Raw genomic sequence first — 15,504 nt, forward strand, 5'->3', positions numbered from 1 at the left:
ACATGCACGTTTAAGTTAACCTGTGAAAGTTACCATTGGTTCCAGCTTTGAGTCGCCAGTCAGAGTGACAATAAAACTGTGTGTCTCAGTTTCTCCTTCTCAGTGTCTTTTGCACGGCATAGACTTAACACATCCTAAGACGTTTGACCTTGAACTTGGCAATGAAGCCACAAGGAGTTCTCGTCTATAGCCAACCATTGAAAGCTCCAAATTAAGACATCTCTTCTGGAAGAAGTTCTTCGTACACTTCTTTGGAATATATGTTGTCGCTGATCGAGTGAGACTCCTTTCTGCCTAAGCTGTTATCCAGGTGACAACGTGTTGGAGAACACGTGGAAATTTGCTACGTACTTTCTTCGAAATTCTTCACAGCTAGTGGCTGTGCTAGGCATTTGTCTTCTCTTTCGAGCTGCCAAGTGCCATTCCTGCATAATTAAATATCTCTTTCAGTGATTGACTTTCTGTCCCTCACCCTATTTGAACTGCCTGGAACACCGCATTCTTGCCGTCTTGGCCTTGTCGCCACCCTGTTCGCCATATTCTGTTAGTACGCGAAATAACGTCGACTTTCTTCCACGTGTTGACACGTCACAACCGCCATTATGGACGGTATGCTTTGATATCCAGACCTCTCTATTTATGGCTCTGTTAGTATTGAGCGACAACCTTGCCTACACCGGAACATATCCGCTGCTACACCGATGTGTGTGTGTGTGTGTGTGTGTGTGTGTGTGTGTGTGTGTGTGTGTGTGTGTGTGTGTGTGTGCCACACCCCACGAAAGCCACCCGTGGAGCTCTGAAGCCTTGTACAAATGAACTGGTGGCTGAAATGGCTCCGGCAACGTCAAACATTACGGATCTAGCTCTACGTGCAAAGGTTTTAGACTACGCCAGCTTTTGTTCTTTCTGCCTTTGCAGGGAGGATCTGCATGGTTCGTGCATGCACTAGATCCTTCCTCGCAGTCAAAGCAGTAGGGTTGGGTGCTGTCAAACGTGATTATGAATCAAAGAAATGTTTGTTTATTTTGCTTCAATTAATACGTGACATGAAAAGTCAGTGCAACTTCTAAACAAACAACTACAACGACACATAAAATTGTAACAGTTTTGTAATCGTTCACTGCATGTTTATCTCTTGAAGGGCGTCGACGAGCATGCGTTGAGTTGTACTTCAGCATCTGCGGCGACGATCTCAACTGCCTCGTTAAACTCGGCAAATGTGGTGTAACTTAGAAATGGGAGCATTTTGGTTAAGTCGCTGGCGTGATTGAGATTTTTCAAGTTTTCGTGCGATATTCCGTTGCCGATGCCGAGGGCAAAGACGTCGACTTGATCGCTACCCGGTCGCTCGTGCAAGCTCTTTGCCACGTCTTTGGGGTCTTGTCCGCCGTTGTGGTTTCCGTCTGTTAGTACGAGGAGCTTTTTCTTGCTGTGGCGTCTCATACCATGGCTGGCGCTGAAAATGTTGTCACGGACGTGCTCGAGAGCCGAACGTGTTGCGGTGCCGCCGTTTGTGTAGTGTGTAGTCAGGATGTCGTCGATTATGTCTTGGCGACTGTGGTGGTTTGCTGCCGAATAGGCCAAGTCGAACACGGTGACGGGAGAAGATGCGAACGTCACCACGGCCACTCTGATCTGTGGACCACCACATGTAAAGTCATTGCAAGTGTTTTCGATCAACTTGGCCACGCTTCGGACGGCTGGGTAGAATTTTGTGCTGGTAATGCTGCCAGAGGCATCGATAAGAATGACGAGGTCTATGGCGTCGTTGTAGTAGCATTCTGGAGCTTGTCGTTTTTCCCTTAGAGGGAGTGCGGAAGTCGGTCCTTCTGTTGCTACTATCATAGGGGGTGGAGGTGGCCCAAAACTTCCGAATATGCGAGTTAGAGCAGCTGCCTTTTCTTTTGTAGTAGGTGGACCTGCAATGTTAGATAAATGTCACTTGTTTATGTATATATTGGACTGTTTACTACTATCTCACATCGGTATTGTACTTGTACATCGATACTTACGCCCGAACGACATTCAGATGGAATAGTCGAGAGATTCGTTCGTCTTTCGTACGTCTGCAGTTTCTTGCCAGGGCAATTGTCAGCGGCGGTGCTATTTTTCGAGCCGTCGACGTCGTTCCCAGTGTATTCCCAGTCTCCCAACTCGACATGTGTCGGACACTTGACACCAAACAGACTCTTGCACAGAGTCTCGAAAGCAGCAGGTGGGTTGTCGTTGCAGATGTTTTTCAGCAGGTTACGATTAATTCGTGCACCGTAGGCCAGAGTCGTTCCCAGCAAGAAAATAGTAAAGCCAGAGAGGAATTGTACACGTAGAGTCTTCATCTTTAGAAAGCACACTGCCACAGTAGAATTCAACCGATCTAGTCGTCAACGATTACTGGCTTCTGGAGCTGCTATTTCGTCTTTATATACTCATGCTTTACCACGATGAGAGGAAATGGCACATTTTCGCCTCGCAATAGTTCAATCTAGAATGCATGTAGTCGATACTAGAAGACTCCGGTCGAGAGCGATTTGGATGCGTAATGCGTGGTATACTATCTCACGCCTGGTGTCTACCCATAAAATTATCATATCAATGTGTCGTGATGTCTCTTCTATTGCTGACTGGCTTTCTATCGATATTTTAAATACATTTTAAATTCTTCTATTACAATGCTACTCTCTGCTTGTTGAATTTGTTACGCATTTCTCGTCGCTTTCCCGTTTGCAACATGCCATGCTCGCTCCATTTCGTCTCGAGCCGCCTAGTCATTCTATGGGGGACGTCACAACTGCAGGTAGTCGTGTACTGCTACGCGCGTGCAACATGGGATGACGTCGTCTCACGATGGAGTGTGTGACCTTTGTACTGTCGATGTATACATACATGTGTAATTCCATTCTATTATAGTCGTGAACCTAAACTCCTAGTGGTGTTCGTGGTTGTGTAGACTCGTTTTTGTACTGGTTATGACTGGTTTACGCGAGACCGTAGTCTGGTAGTAACCAGCATAAAGACTCTTTCCTACTCATTGTTCTCTATCAGACTAGTCTAGAAACCTAGATCTGTCTAGACATCGTTTTCGTCGTTCACCACGCTACTAGTTAATTTTACCACATTTACACAATAAGATTTTGCTTTCGGTTTTGTAGATCGATTGGAGAGCGACATTTTCCGACTATAAATATTTAGTCTAGTTAGCGGAACGCACCGATCAGAGAAACCGTGTTATAGTTGACGTACAATGCGTACGTGTCTACAGTCGGACGTACACAATTAGAACCGTGTATAGTATAGAGTAGCTCAGCTGCTGTACATGTACTACTAGTTTTCGTCTGGCTTAATTGGACGAGCTCGCGAAGAGCGATCTGGAAAGGCGAGGCTGGACGATATTAGCCTCTCGTTGTGTCGTTACCGACTATATATTGATTCTATTGCAGCTCGCTTACAGTGTCTACGCACTACTACACCAGACTACACAAGACTGGATAACCACATGCCACAGTACTATAGAGTGTCATATTCAATCAGTATGCTAATGAGTACTAAGGGAAGCTCCATAGTCCCTTATATTCTACTACACTCCCTTCCACTAAATCTCTCGATATCTCTTGGGGGTCTTCTGTTGTTCCTTGTGGGATATCGTCGATTTTCTCTCTCTGTTGACTTTTCAATTGGTTTCTTTGTTGGCATGTTATCAGTCTGTTCCGACTGTGTCTCTGTTAACTCAGGGTGGCTAGGAGTAGTTGGTACTGAGTCTTCCCTGGTAGAGTCTGTTGATGAGATTGTCTTCTCAGCACTGACTTCGGAATAGCTTCCAGCTTGTGGTGGAATCATAGTCGCTGTACTATCATGAGTATTGGAAGCTTGCTCTTGATGTACATCCTGTGGAAAACTTTTGATATCACGATGTAATATATGGTCTACATGAACATACCTAGCCTGACCAATCACGTTTCAAGATAGTTGCTCGGTCCCAGTTTCTGAACTACTGTTCCAAAGAGCCACCGTCCCCGACTATCTTGTCTTGGGTTCCATACCGCCACTTATTCTCCAGGTAACATCTCACTATTTCTGGATGCAGCTTCTGTTTGGCTCTCCTGTCTGTCTCGAATCTCTCCTCCAACTGTAGGTTTAACAAGGCTTAGTCTTGTTCGTAAGACTCTCTTCATTAGCAATTCGATGGCGTTTTTCCTGTTGAGGTATTTGAAGTCGACCTATACTGCAGCAGTAGTATAGATATTTGATGTCGAAGAGTACGTCCTTTAGGTCGTGCCTCCATAGATCTCTTGAAGATTTGAACTGCTCGTTCTGCTTGTCCATTGCTCGATGGGTGATACGGAGGGGTGAGTTGGTGTTTGACACCATTTCCTTTCATGAACTCCTGAAATTCTACTGACTGAATTGTGGACCATTATCTGTCACCAATCGTGCTGGAATGCCATGAAAACTGAAAACTCGCCTCATCACCTCTATTGTTCTACTAGCGGTTGTACTATTGCCCATTTCATGCACCTCCAACCATTTTGAATAAGCGTCAATCATAATAAGATAATGTTGACCTTCCAACTCCGCGAAATCTGCGTGAACTCTTCCTCAAGGTGCTGTGGGATACATCCATGGATGAGGAATACCAGCAGGCGGTTTATTCCTCTGACTTTGGCAAATTTCACATTTCTTGTACAATTCTTTCAACGTCATGTCCAAACTCGGCCACCAGATATACGATCTTGCTAATGCCTTCATTCGATTTGAACCTAGGTGACTTTAATGAAGATCTGCTAGAACTCTTGACTGTAATTTTTGCGGTATTATCACACGTGTTCCCCAAAGTAAACAGTTCTCTTCAACGCTAAGTTCATGTGACCGTCGTGAGTAGGGTTGTAACCTTGGATCCATGTGACTTTTCCAGTTCCATCGAGACAACGTATACTGGTATGCCCGTCTCGAAATTGGATCTGCTATAGTCTCTTGTGCTACTTCTGCTGCTGTTACAGGTAGATTCTCACAGCAATCTACATGGTACAATTCCTGGTTAGGGTCTATGACATTCACTTCCATTGGCAGTCGGGACAGCATATCTGCTTCCTTATTCTCCTCTCCAGCCATATACTCCAGGTGTACTCGTATGCACTTAAAATTAGTGCCCACCTCTGCAGCCTTGCTGCTGCTAACGCCGAGATACCTTGTTTAGGTCCCAGAATTTTGACCAAAGGTTTGTGATCTGTCACCAGTGTAAATCTTCGGCCACTGAGGAACTTGTGGAAATGACGAACGCCGAAAATTATTGCCAGTGCTTCACGCTCTATTTGGGCGTAGCCCTTTTCTGCTGATGACAGTGTCCGTGAAGCAAATGCTACCGGTCTCTCCGATCCATCCTCAAACTCGTGACTCAAACAGGCTCCTATTCCATATGGGGATGCGTCACATTTGAGCTTGACTGGTCGAGACAAATCATAGTGCGTAAGAAAACCAGACTGTAATAACGTGTTCTTTGCTGCATTGAATGGGGCCCTGTGTTTCCTTGTCTATCTCCACTGTTTTCCTTTTTGAAGTAACTCATACAATGCTTGTAGAGTATTTGACAGATTTGGTAAGAAATGATTGTAATAGTTCAACAGCCCCAGAAATGCCTTCAACTCAGTCACATTTCTTGGCTCAGGTGCTTCCCTGATAGCCTTGACCTTGTCTTCTGTAGGTTTCAGATCTTCGTGATCTACTCTGTGACCTAAGTATGTCACCTCAGACTGACCAAATTCACATTTGTCCTTCTTTAGCCGGACTCCTCGTTGCTCTAGGCGTTGTAATACTTGCCTCACTCTTGCATCGTGCTCAGCTTCAGTTGAACAGACAATCAGTATGTCATCGAAAAAACAACAAACTCCTGGTATTCCAGACAATATCATATCCATCGTTTTCTGGAAAATACTCGGTGCTTTTCGTATACCAAAAGGCATTCTGGTATAAGTAAACAAACCCTTTCTAGTATTTATGGTTAAATACTGTTGGCTTCCGGTATCCACTTCCATTTGTTGGTAAGCTTGCTTTGATCAAGCCTGGCGAATCTTCGACCACCCGCTAAAGTAGCAAATAAATCTTGAGCATTTGGTGTGGGATACTCAATATTTTCCAAATATTCATTGATGGTTACTTTGTAGTCACAACAACAATCTGATACTGCTGTCAAATTCCTCACCACTACTGTAGGTGAATCCCACTCGCTCTGTTGTACAGGTGTCAGTACTCCTTCTCTGACTAAGCGATCGATTTCAGTATCCACTTTAGTTTGTAACGCAAATGGTACTGGTCGTGCCTTATGAAAGACTAGCCTGGCATTGGCACTCAAAGTAAGTTTCGCTTGCACTCCTTGCAGCTTTCCCATTCCTTCCTTGAATAACTCAGGAATCTCGTGTACGGGATCCAGGACATTCAAGCTAAATAAGGATGCTCAGTCCAACTTGAGTTGTGACAACCAATTCCTGCCAAGCGCTGCTGGCTTATTTGCAGCATTGACGATAACTACTCTACCTCCTATTTCTTGATCTCCGTAGCGTACTGGTACTACAGCTTCTCCGCGTACAGACAATGTCTGTCCACAATATGACTGTAACTTCACGTCGCTGCTCTGGAGTTTGACATGAGATAGTTGTTTCTCATAGGTCTTCCTGGGAATCACGGTAATAGTTGCACCCGTGTCAACAATCAGCTCTAATTCTCGTCCAGCTACAGTCATATTGACTTTGATTGCATCCTGACTTCCCGGACCATAAAGTGTACATACTTCCTCTTCTTCCGCTTGTAACGTGGCTTGCTTCTGGTACTTTGTATTCTTGGTAGCCGTTGCTCCGCTCCCGTTCTTGAAATCGCCTTGCTTCTTACTTCGGCAGGCTTTGCAATATGTCCATTCTTGTGACATAAATAGCACTCTCTGGATTTCATCTGACACTTATCAAGAACCATTGCACCTGTAGCATACTTTCACATCAAATTGTGTTGTCTTTGACCTCCCACTGCTACTACTTTGCATGCTAAATGCCGTCTCGTGGTCTGTTGTTGATCCGTGTCTGCGCGTGTCTCCTCGCAAAGCCATCGTTTCTTGTCTTGCAGATTCAAAGGCTTGCGCGATTCGTACTGCTCCATCAAGTGTTAAGTCGGTTTCCGCCAGAATTTTCTGCTGTAGGGCTTCTACTCGTAATCCACACACGAATTGGTCCCTCAACGCAACTGACAACTTGTCTCCGAACTCAGTGTTTAGCTAGACGACGCAATTCTGACAAGAACACTGTAACAGTCTCACCTTCTTTCAGTTGTCTCTTGTAATAACGGAATCGCTCGGCTATGACAATCTTCTTTGGCTCGTAATGATTTCTCAGTTGCTGAATGATATCATCAAGCTCCTAATCTTGCGGTTGGCGGGGTCGTACGAAGGTCCGCAACAAACTGTAGGTCGATGCACCCACAGACGTTAAAAGATTGCCTTCCTACGAGCTACGTGCTCGTCTCCTATCGGTACTGCGTTTGCCAGGCAGTAAAGCTCGAACCTTTCCTTGTATTCGTCGATGCTTTCTACTCCTGCTCGGAATTCGCCCAACAACCCGTGTTTCAAATTCGCGGCTGCACTCGCCGTCCTCGTCGCCACTGTTGTGTCGTTACCGACTATATATTGGTTCTATTGCAGCTCGCTTACAGTGTGTACGCACTACTACACCAGACTACACAAGACTGGCTACCACATGCCACAGTACTATAGAGTGTCATATTCTATCAGTATGCTAAGGAGTACTAGGGGAAGTCCCATAAGTCTCTTATACTCTAGTACACCTCTTATCCAGGCCCTCTTGCGCGCCCGGAGAAGAGGGCCCGGTACACGTTGCCTTCGCATGCGCGCATAAATTACCTCAAAATCGGCGTAATGTGTGCACGCATGCGGAACCGACGTTGTTTAGAATCTCCAGCTGATAGTGTCGCGCGCAAATATGACAGCGAACAGCTTCCGCACAAGGGCGCGTTCGATTGGGCTCTCACATCCTCTTCCAGAAGAGTCTCTTCCAACAAGCAGCAGAGTTGGTAGAGTTGGCTCTTTCGATTCTAGCGGCAGAACTGTAGAAGTTGGAAGAAGGGCGTGCTCACGGAGCCTTTTCTAGAAGAGCCAATCGAACGCACACCAGGTGATGTTCTTTGTCCGCTTTTTTCGACTTAGATACCAGTCCTGACTGTCATGTACATGTGCCTGCAACCTCAATTTTCTGCTACAGCTCGAATCGACGGAGTAAGATCTGCGGGGAAGACCGTCTGTTGTACAGATAGAAATTTCCAAAATAAGCTGCAACTTCTACTGCAGTCCTTCTCGGTAGAAACAAACACTGTAAACAGCCTGACTGCAGTACGACTAGCTAGCTAGACACCGAACTCGACACTGCAACAAAAAAAGGTCTAAAATTGTCTAGTTGGATCACTTGACCTTGGGTCTAGATCTACGGGTTGATCCACGCACGGAAGCTGTTTCGCTGTCCGTTCACAGTTGCGCGCAACATTATATCGGCTCGCGATTCTAAACAACGTCGGGTTCGCATGCGTGCAGACATTTTGAGGTAATTTATGCGAGCATGCGAAGACAACGTGTACCAGGCTCTCTTCTCCGGGCGCGCAAGAGGGCCTGGGTACGAGGCTAGACGATAGTGTGAGACACTCAGTACCGTCTGTCAGTACAATGAGTTTTTTCTTACTGTGTCGTCTCATATCATGGCTGGCGCTGAAAATGTTGTCACGGACGTGTTCGAGAGCCGAACGTGTTGCGGTGCTGCCGCTTGTGTAGTGTGTTGTCAGGATGCTGTCGATTATGTCTTGGCGATTGTGGTGGTTTGCTGCCGAGTAGGCCAAGTCGAACACGGCGATGGGAGAAGGCGAACGTCACCACGGCCACTCTGATCTGTGGAGCATTACATGTGAAGTCACTGCAAGTGTTTTCGATCAACGTGGCTACGTCCCGGACGGATTTGTAGAAGTTTGGGCTGCCAACGCTGCCAGATGCATCGATAAGAATGGCGAGGCCGATGGCGTCGTTGTAGTAGCACTGTTGACGTTTTACTCTTACGGGGAGTGCCGTCGTCGGCTCTACCGTCGCAGCAGCAGCTGATGGTTGTACAACTGGAGGGGGTGGAGGGGGTGGCGGTGGCCCAAAACTTCCAAATATGCGAGTTAGAGCAGCAGCCTTTTCTGATGTAGTAGGTGGACCTGCAATGTCGAATAAATTGTATGCAATTATGTTATTTTGAAATCTCTAGAGATAGTTTAATACTCACATCGGTATTCTTCTTCTCTTTGGACGATTACTTTTGAATGACATTCAGACAGAATAGTCGAAAGATTCGTTGTTCTTTCGTACGTCTGCAGGTTTACGCCGGGACAAGCGCTAGCGGCGGTGCTATTGAGCGAGCCGTCGACTTCCATACCATTGTATGCCCAATCTCCCAACTTGACTTGTGTCGGACACGTGACACCAAACAGACTCTTGCACACAAGTTATAAAACCGGTGGCGGGTTCTCGCCGAGAGGTTTCAAAAAGTCTGCAATCGGTACAGCACAACTCGGATTTGTCTGCAGAACGAAGAAGACAGAAACGAGAGAGAGGATTTGTACACGCAGAGTCATCATCTTCACAAAGAGCAGTTGACTTGAGCTGATCAAACCGTCGACGAGTGATGACTTTTCGAGCTGCTTTGTTATCTTTATATAGTGAAGGCTCATCACAACAGCAGGAACCTCGTAACTGCATGCAAACCACACAAAAATCTAGACAGGAAACTGGAAATCGCGACAAAAACACCGTCGCCTTCTCGAGAACTATCGAAACTCGAACTCTCCGTACTTGACATCTGAAACTTCCATACATTCTACACACCATCTCTTGCAGAGATTGTCGAAAACGTCCGGTGGGCTGTTGGTACAGACATCTGTCAAAACGTCGCAGTTTGCTGTTACTGTGTTTGTCTTTGCGGAGTGATTTGGAGTTGCTTGCAGGATAAAGAGAATGGTAGACAGAGCGAGGAGTTGTACACGTAGAGTCATCGTCCTTGCAACGCACAGTTGAAGTCAGTTGATCTATAGCCATAAAATGGCTTTGATATGCGATGTCACTTCTTTAATGTGGGTGCCTCGACAAAGGAGTGACTATTTCCCACAGTATCACGACCTCATGCATGTTGTGTTAGGGTCGTATTATTGTTAGTATGTGTTGTGGAACTAACTACGACGTTCACGTCATTGACACCAACTCTTCTTATACCCGTTGTTCCACATTACAGTAGATCTTCTTGTGGTTTTACGCCTCTACATATTGTTGTGTTTCTTGTCAAGGTACTAGGGTTAGTACTGTACTTTATCTACTTCTCACACTCGTCTAGATGTGCCGTTTGCGCTCAAAATTTGAGGCAGATAACGTGTCTAACCCCCGTGTTTATGTTGGTGGCCAGTGAAAACGTTGACCTACGGATGGAAATAGATTTTTGTTTTGTTGGGGCTTATTCGTAAATCGCTGTATGTTCTTGTACTGTTGCACTAGTGTATTGTGCAAAATTAACACGTTCAAGTGTTGTTGTAGATAGATAGCTGGGTGGTAGGTGAGACCGTCTTGTTTACTAGTTAGCATGTGTCCGTCAAAACACTTTCCGCTTCTTGTTGAGGGGGTTCTGTAACACAGTTGACGGTCTTGTCTAGATCTTCACGAGCCTGGGACGTGCCAATGTTGTTGCATTAAAGACAAACGTGCGCCACTAGAGTTGATTAGAGGAAGTGTGATATCTCAATCCTGTTTGCCAGCAGCACGTACTACAACGGACTTTCAAATGTGTGCTAGATGGCACTGTATACATTTGTATATACAACCGATGACGCTGATGTATCACTACAAATTGGTAGTTCTACAACAAAAAATAGATTTGGTTTCATCTGACATACGTTTTGCCGCTTTGACTTTCAAAGTGCGACTAACACTGTAGTAGCACTTGCACAAGCAGAAGTGGGGGTGAAAGACGTTGGAGCCCATGTCTGTAGGAGGCGCCATTTATGATTATGTTAGGTCATTGTATAGTAAACAACACAACTATTATACACAGATCTTTAATTCATACTAACTACCAGCAGATGACAGGTGATGGCATTTGGAAGCTATGAGGAACCACATGAATGTAAAGGGACATACAGTAGTTTAATTAATGTACATGCCTTGTTGACTGTATTTTTTACCTTGTTTTGAAGTGTATGGCTGCTATATTAGCAGACTAAGAGAGATAGCAAGGTTGAAAGTAGAGACATCATCTCTACAGATGGAGGATAGGCGTGACACAAAGCGTTTCTTGAGATTGCCTTATTAGCTGCCATAGTAGTGGGCAAGTGCATGCTGCATATCTTGGGGTGTAGCTGAGAAAAAGTCAGCTTATGCACAGAAAGATGATAGTCTTGTGTAATTTATTATAGCGCTATACTCCGCCCAAAGGACAGAGAGACACAAATTACACATGTTCACTTGTTCTATGTATATGACATAATGTGCCATTGTGGGTGGGAGTAGGACATCTGAGATGCATTTCTTTCATCTAATCCAACTAATCTGGATTAGACAGATTACTTGGATGAGGATTGTGACGTTTCTTTGATCTCCTCTGAGTTGTTGGATTAGCTCCTCCAGCTAATCTAACTAATTCAGCTGGAGCGATTAGACAGATTAGATGAGCCTAATCCGGATTAGTAGTCTGTCTGGATTAGCTGTATTAGATTAAGTAATGCACCCCTATACAGTAAGTTACGACTCTCTACTAGAGGAGTCTGCTGTCTAGGCAATCACAAACGCTTCAATCAATTTCAACTCAACTCTACTCCAGGAGCTACTGCCAACGAGTATTGCTTTTTAGCTTTCAATTGAAGCGACGCTCGACGAGAGGTTTATGCATGTATAGCTAGTACATATACTGTATCTGTAGCAATGTTGAGTGCTTGCTACTCAAAGCTGGATGGGAAGTACAACACGGCCGGCCGAGAAGTACAACGTTTCTAAGATGAGAAGTACAACACTCGGTCTCCTATATAAGATGGGAAGAAGTACAACACCCCTAAAGTGCTTGAAATCCAGGACCCTAAGAAGCGCTTTCTGATCCGGAAGCAACAGCATTTCAGAGTCCAAATGCTGTTGTTCCCAATGCCGTTTGGGAGTGGGAGAAACCATCATTGGCAACCATATAGAGAATATAACTCTAAAACCAGTCCGATAATGGCAAAGTACGCTAATTTACTATTTTTATTTTGTTTTTGTGAAGAGGTGGCGAAAATGGGCAAATATAGGTCGATTTAGAAATTTTGTTGATCTGCTGTATTGGTAGTTTCCTTGTGGTCGTCACAACTAAGTTGTAATTTTTTGTTTTATTTTGATCAATCAATAACCAGGAAATGCACCCCAACACATCGACACAAACAACAACCATGCATGAAGCCATGCACTACAACATCTGCCACATTGACCCAAACGACTACCATGCACCGGTTCGTATTCATTGTTCATTCCATTTCACTGTTCATATTCACAGTTCACTTTTTGACGGACGTTGACGAGCACGCGTCTTTGCTCAATTTGGCATCTGCAATAACCAACTGGATTCCTTGTGAAAACTCACTGTATGAGTAATAGCTTAGGAATGGGAGGATTCTGTTGAATTGTTCGATGTGAACGAGTTCCCTCACTCGCTCATATGTTAGTTTACGACCGATACCAATGGCAAAGACTTCAATCGAACGGTCGACGTACAAACTTTCAGCCACGTCTTTGGGGTTACCTCCAACGTTGTATTTGCCATCAGTTAGTATAAGAATCTTCTTTCTACTTGTCTCTCTCATACCGTTGCTCACATTGAATATGGCGTCTCTTGCGAGCACCAAAGCGGGACGGGTTCCGGTGTTACCACCTTTGTACTTCGTTCTCTTGATGTTGTCGAATACGTCTTTGCGGCTGCGTTGGTTTTGTGCGGAATGCTGGAAGTCAAACTCGATGGTAGGAGTGTTATCGAATGTCACTACAGCGTATCTGATTTCTGGGGTTCCGCACGCGAAGCTGTTGCAAGTGTGTTCTACCAGCGAGGCCACGTCGTCGACGGTGTGGCCAAAGGTTTCGTTGCCAACGCTGCCTGAAGCATCAAGTAGAATGGCGAAGTCGACCGGTTCGTCATACGTGCAGTTTTCAGCTTGCCGTTCTGGTCTTACATTGTCTCTTGTGGATCGTTTTTTCCTGTCTCGATCGGAGGGTCCGAAACGTCCAAATATATATTTCAGAAAAGCGGCCTTCTCTTCTGTTGTAGGTGGACCTGCAACAGTAATTAATTAATTTTAAGCAATTTATAGTTGCATAGCAAGAAGAGAGGCCAGCCCGTAGAGAATTCGGTTCGTTTTTAGTCAAAGTCGACTACGCCAAAGAGAGGCAGTGCATACTTTTCTTTGTGGAGAGTCCTGCTTGTACTTTAGCGTACACGTAGTCAAACAGCACCCTTGGTTACGTGTTGTTGTTCTGTGGCACAGTGACAGCAGAATCATTTTGCCTAGTTTGGAGGCAGTAACTGTTGAAACTGTTTTAGCGGAAAGACAACCAGTGAAGTTTCTAGTTGTCAAATCTGTCTCGGACTGAACTACTGGCGCCGGTTGAGGTGTTGGTAACTCAAGCCTGGTTCGCAATATCTGCAGGAAGTGAAGCAGACCTGTCACCCAATCAACGACACGCTAAATTATCACCCCAATTCCAGGGTAAACAACTCATGCAGACACGTTTCCTCTTCTTTCTTATAGGTCGGTTGCGCCACGACCGTCCGGCACAGTCCGGCACGTCTCCGGCAGGTATTGTGAACCAGGATTCAAGCGTGCGACACAGAGACTAAAAGGAGAGAATTGCGCAGTCGCTGTCCAGGATCGCTCGACACGATAGATGGCACGTGTGGCACGTGTGCCAGAGTTTGTAGACGCTCCTTTAGCAGAGGCTAGCTAAATTTACTTACACGATTACTATAGTATTAGTACGACAATGTATATAGTCGACTTACATCGAAATTGGACTTTTTTCTCGACTACATGTAAATGACATTCAGGTGGAATGGCTGTAAGATTGGGTGGTCTTTCGTACTTGTACAGTCGTCTGCCAGGACAAGACTCAGCTTCGGTTCTGTTTCTTTTTGGTTTTTCATGGTAACTAGTGAGTTCGAACTCTCCGTACTCGACATCCGGAACTTTAAGACAATTGATACACCAATCCTTGCACAGAGAGTAGAAAGAAGTCGGTGGATGTAGGCTACAGACGTTCCGTAGAATCTCGCAGTACCCTGGTTTGAGTTGGCCGGTGGAATTATTTACGTTTCCTACGTCTAGTGTCGTTGTGGACTCGTTTTCATTTCCTGTATCCAGTGGGATGGTGGACTCGTTTACGTTTCCTGTGTCCGGTGGGATGGTGGACTCGTTTACCGATACGGCATGCCCTGGAGTTTGTGGGATGAAGAGAATGGCAGACCAAAAGAGGTGTCGTAGAAATAGAGTCATCATCTTGGCGACCCACAGTCGGACTCCGTTGATCTGAACTCAATTGGCCTTTGAGCCGCGATTTCACCTTTTAATACGAATGCTTTGTGTCAAACTGAAAGGAGTGGCTTCAACGCACGACGCCTTTAATGTGTGCTAGAGTTGCAGCAGGCAGCTATCGCTTTGTGTGAAATTGCAGTACTGCAACACGGATGCATACAAATATTGTTAGGTTTTTCGTATTTCAAACATATTTGTGCATTTCCTTTCACAAAGGTTCGTTTCCGATAACGTGTCTAACGCGTTTGTATTGGTATAGCTCGTAGAAATACTAACCTGTAAATGGGAATCAATTTTGTTTGGTTGGAGCTTCATCGATCGGTTTTTAGATCATTGTTCGTCGTCTATGCTAGACCGTTGTTGTAGAGACGCAGTGTTTTCGTATCCAACAACGTGCTGCAAGCTTGACACAGAGTGGTCATGTATCTGCTAAGTATCTGCTATGTTGGGAAATGACACCGTCCTGTCTTCTTGTGTTAGTGCCGTTTTCACCTTTCGTACAATCTCGTTGTCGACTTCCGTTCTTTTGCTTTACACCTCTAGCACAGTTTGCCATCTTGTTGATCTCCGTCAGGATTCGCCGTGCGGGTGTTCTTTACGTCAACGGTACTTAGTGTCTTGCTGGCAGAACATGTTTCAAAAATAGCAAACTTGCTAGTTCCAGCATAAAGATCAAATTTTGTTTGCGCCCCTCGTACAATCTCGTTGACGTCTTCCGTTCCTCTGCTTTTCGCCTCTAGCGCAGTTTACCATCTTGTTGATCTCCGTTAGCATGCGCTGTGCGGGTGTTCTTTGCGTCAACGCGGCAAACACGCGTCGATCACTATCTAGATATATAGTGTTGATTTGAGGCATTGCTAGGTCTTGCTGGAAGACCGTGTTTCAAGCATAGCAAACTTGCTA

At 45.2% G+C, this 15,504-nt stretch overlaps 2 protein-coding genes across 3 annotated transcripts; both read right to left on the minus strand.

Annotated features, from left to right (window-relative positions):
* Nucleotides 1-997: 997 nt before the first annotated feature.
* LOC134184056 (collagen alpha-1(XIV) chain-like) lies at nucleotides 998-10,230 on the minus strand. Of its 2 annotated transcripts, XM_062651659.1 has the most exons (4): nucleotides 9,300-10,230; nucleotides 3,935-9,231; nucleotides 1,982-3,882; nucleotides 998-1,919 (listed from the first exon to the last, which is right to left on the minus strand). In XM_062651659.1, the coding sequence occupies exons 3-4, from the start codon at nucleotides 2,334-2,336 to the stop codon at nucleotides 1,129-1,131; spliced, it is 1,146 nt and encodes a 381-aa protein (XP_062507643.1). In that variant the 5' UTR covers nucleotides 2,337-3,882; nucleotides 3,935-9,231; nucleotides 9,300-10,230; the 3' UTR covers nucleotides 998-1,128. The 2 variants fall into 2 exon arrangements, with proteins under 2 accessions (XP_062507643.1, XP_062507642.1); XM_062651658.1 differs by having other exon boundaries at nucleotides 1,982-9,231.
* A 2,162-nt stretch (nucleotides 10,231-12,392) lies between these two features.
* Nucleotides 12,393-14,631, minus strand: LOC134184620 (uncharacterized). The gene is made up of 2 exons (XM_062652356.1): nucleotides 14,073-14,631; nucleotides 12,393-13,346 (listed from the first exon to the last, which is right to left on the minus strand). The coding sequence occupies exons 1-2, from the start codon at nucleotides 14,563-14,565 to the stop codon at nucleotides 12,577-12,579; spliced, it is 1,263 nt and encodes a 420-aa protein (XP_062508340.1). The 5' UTR covers nucleotides 14,566-14,631; the 3' UTR covers nucleotides 12,393-12,576.
* Between the last annotated feature and the right edge of the window lie 873 nt (nucleotides 14,632-15,504).

Source organism: Corticium candelabrum, chromosome 9 (genome assembly GCF_963422355.1).
Source record: "Corticium candelabrum chromosome 9, ooCorCand1.1, whole genome shotgun sequence".
In the NCBI taxonomy this organism is placed as follows: Eukaryota; Metazoa; Porifera; class Homoscleromorpha; order Homosclerophorida; family Plakinidae; genus Corticium; species Corticium candelabrum.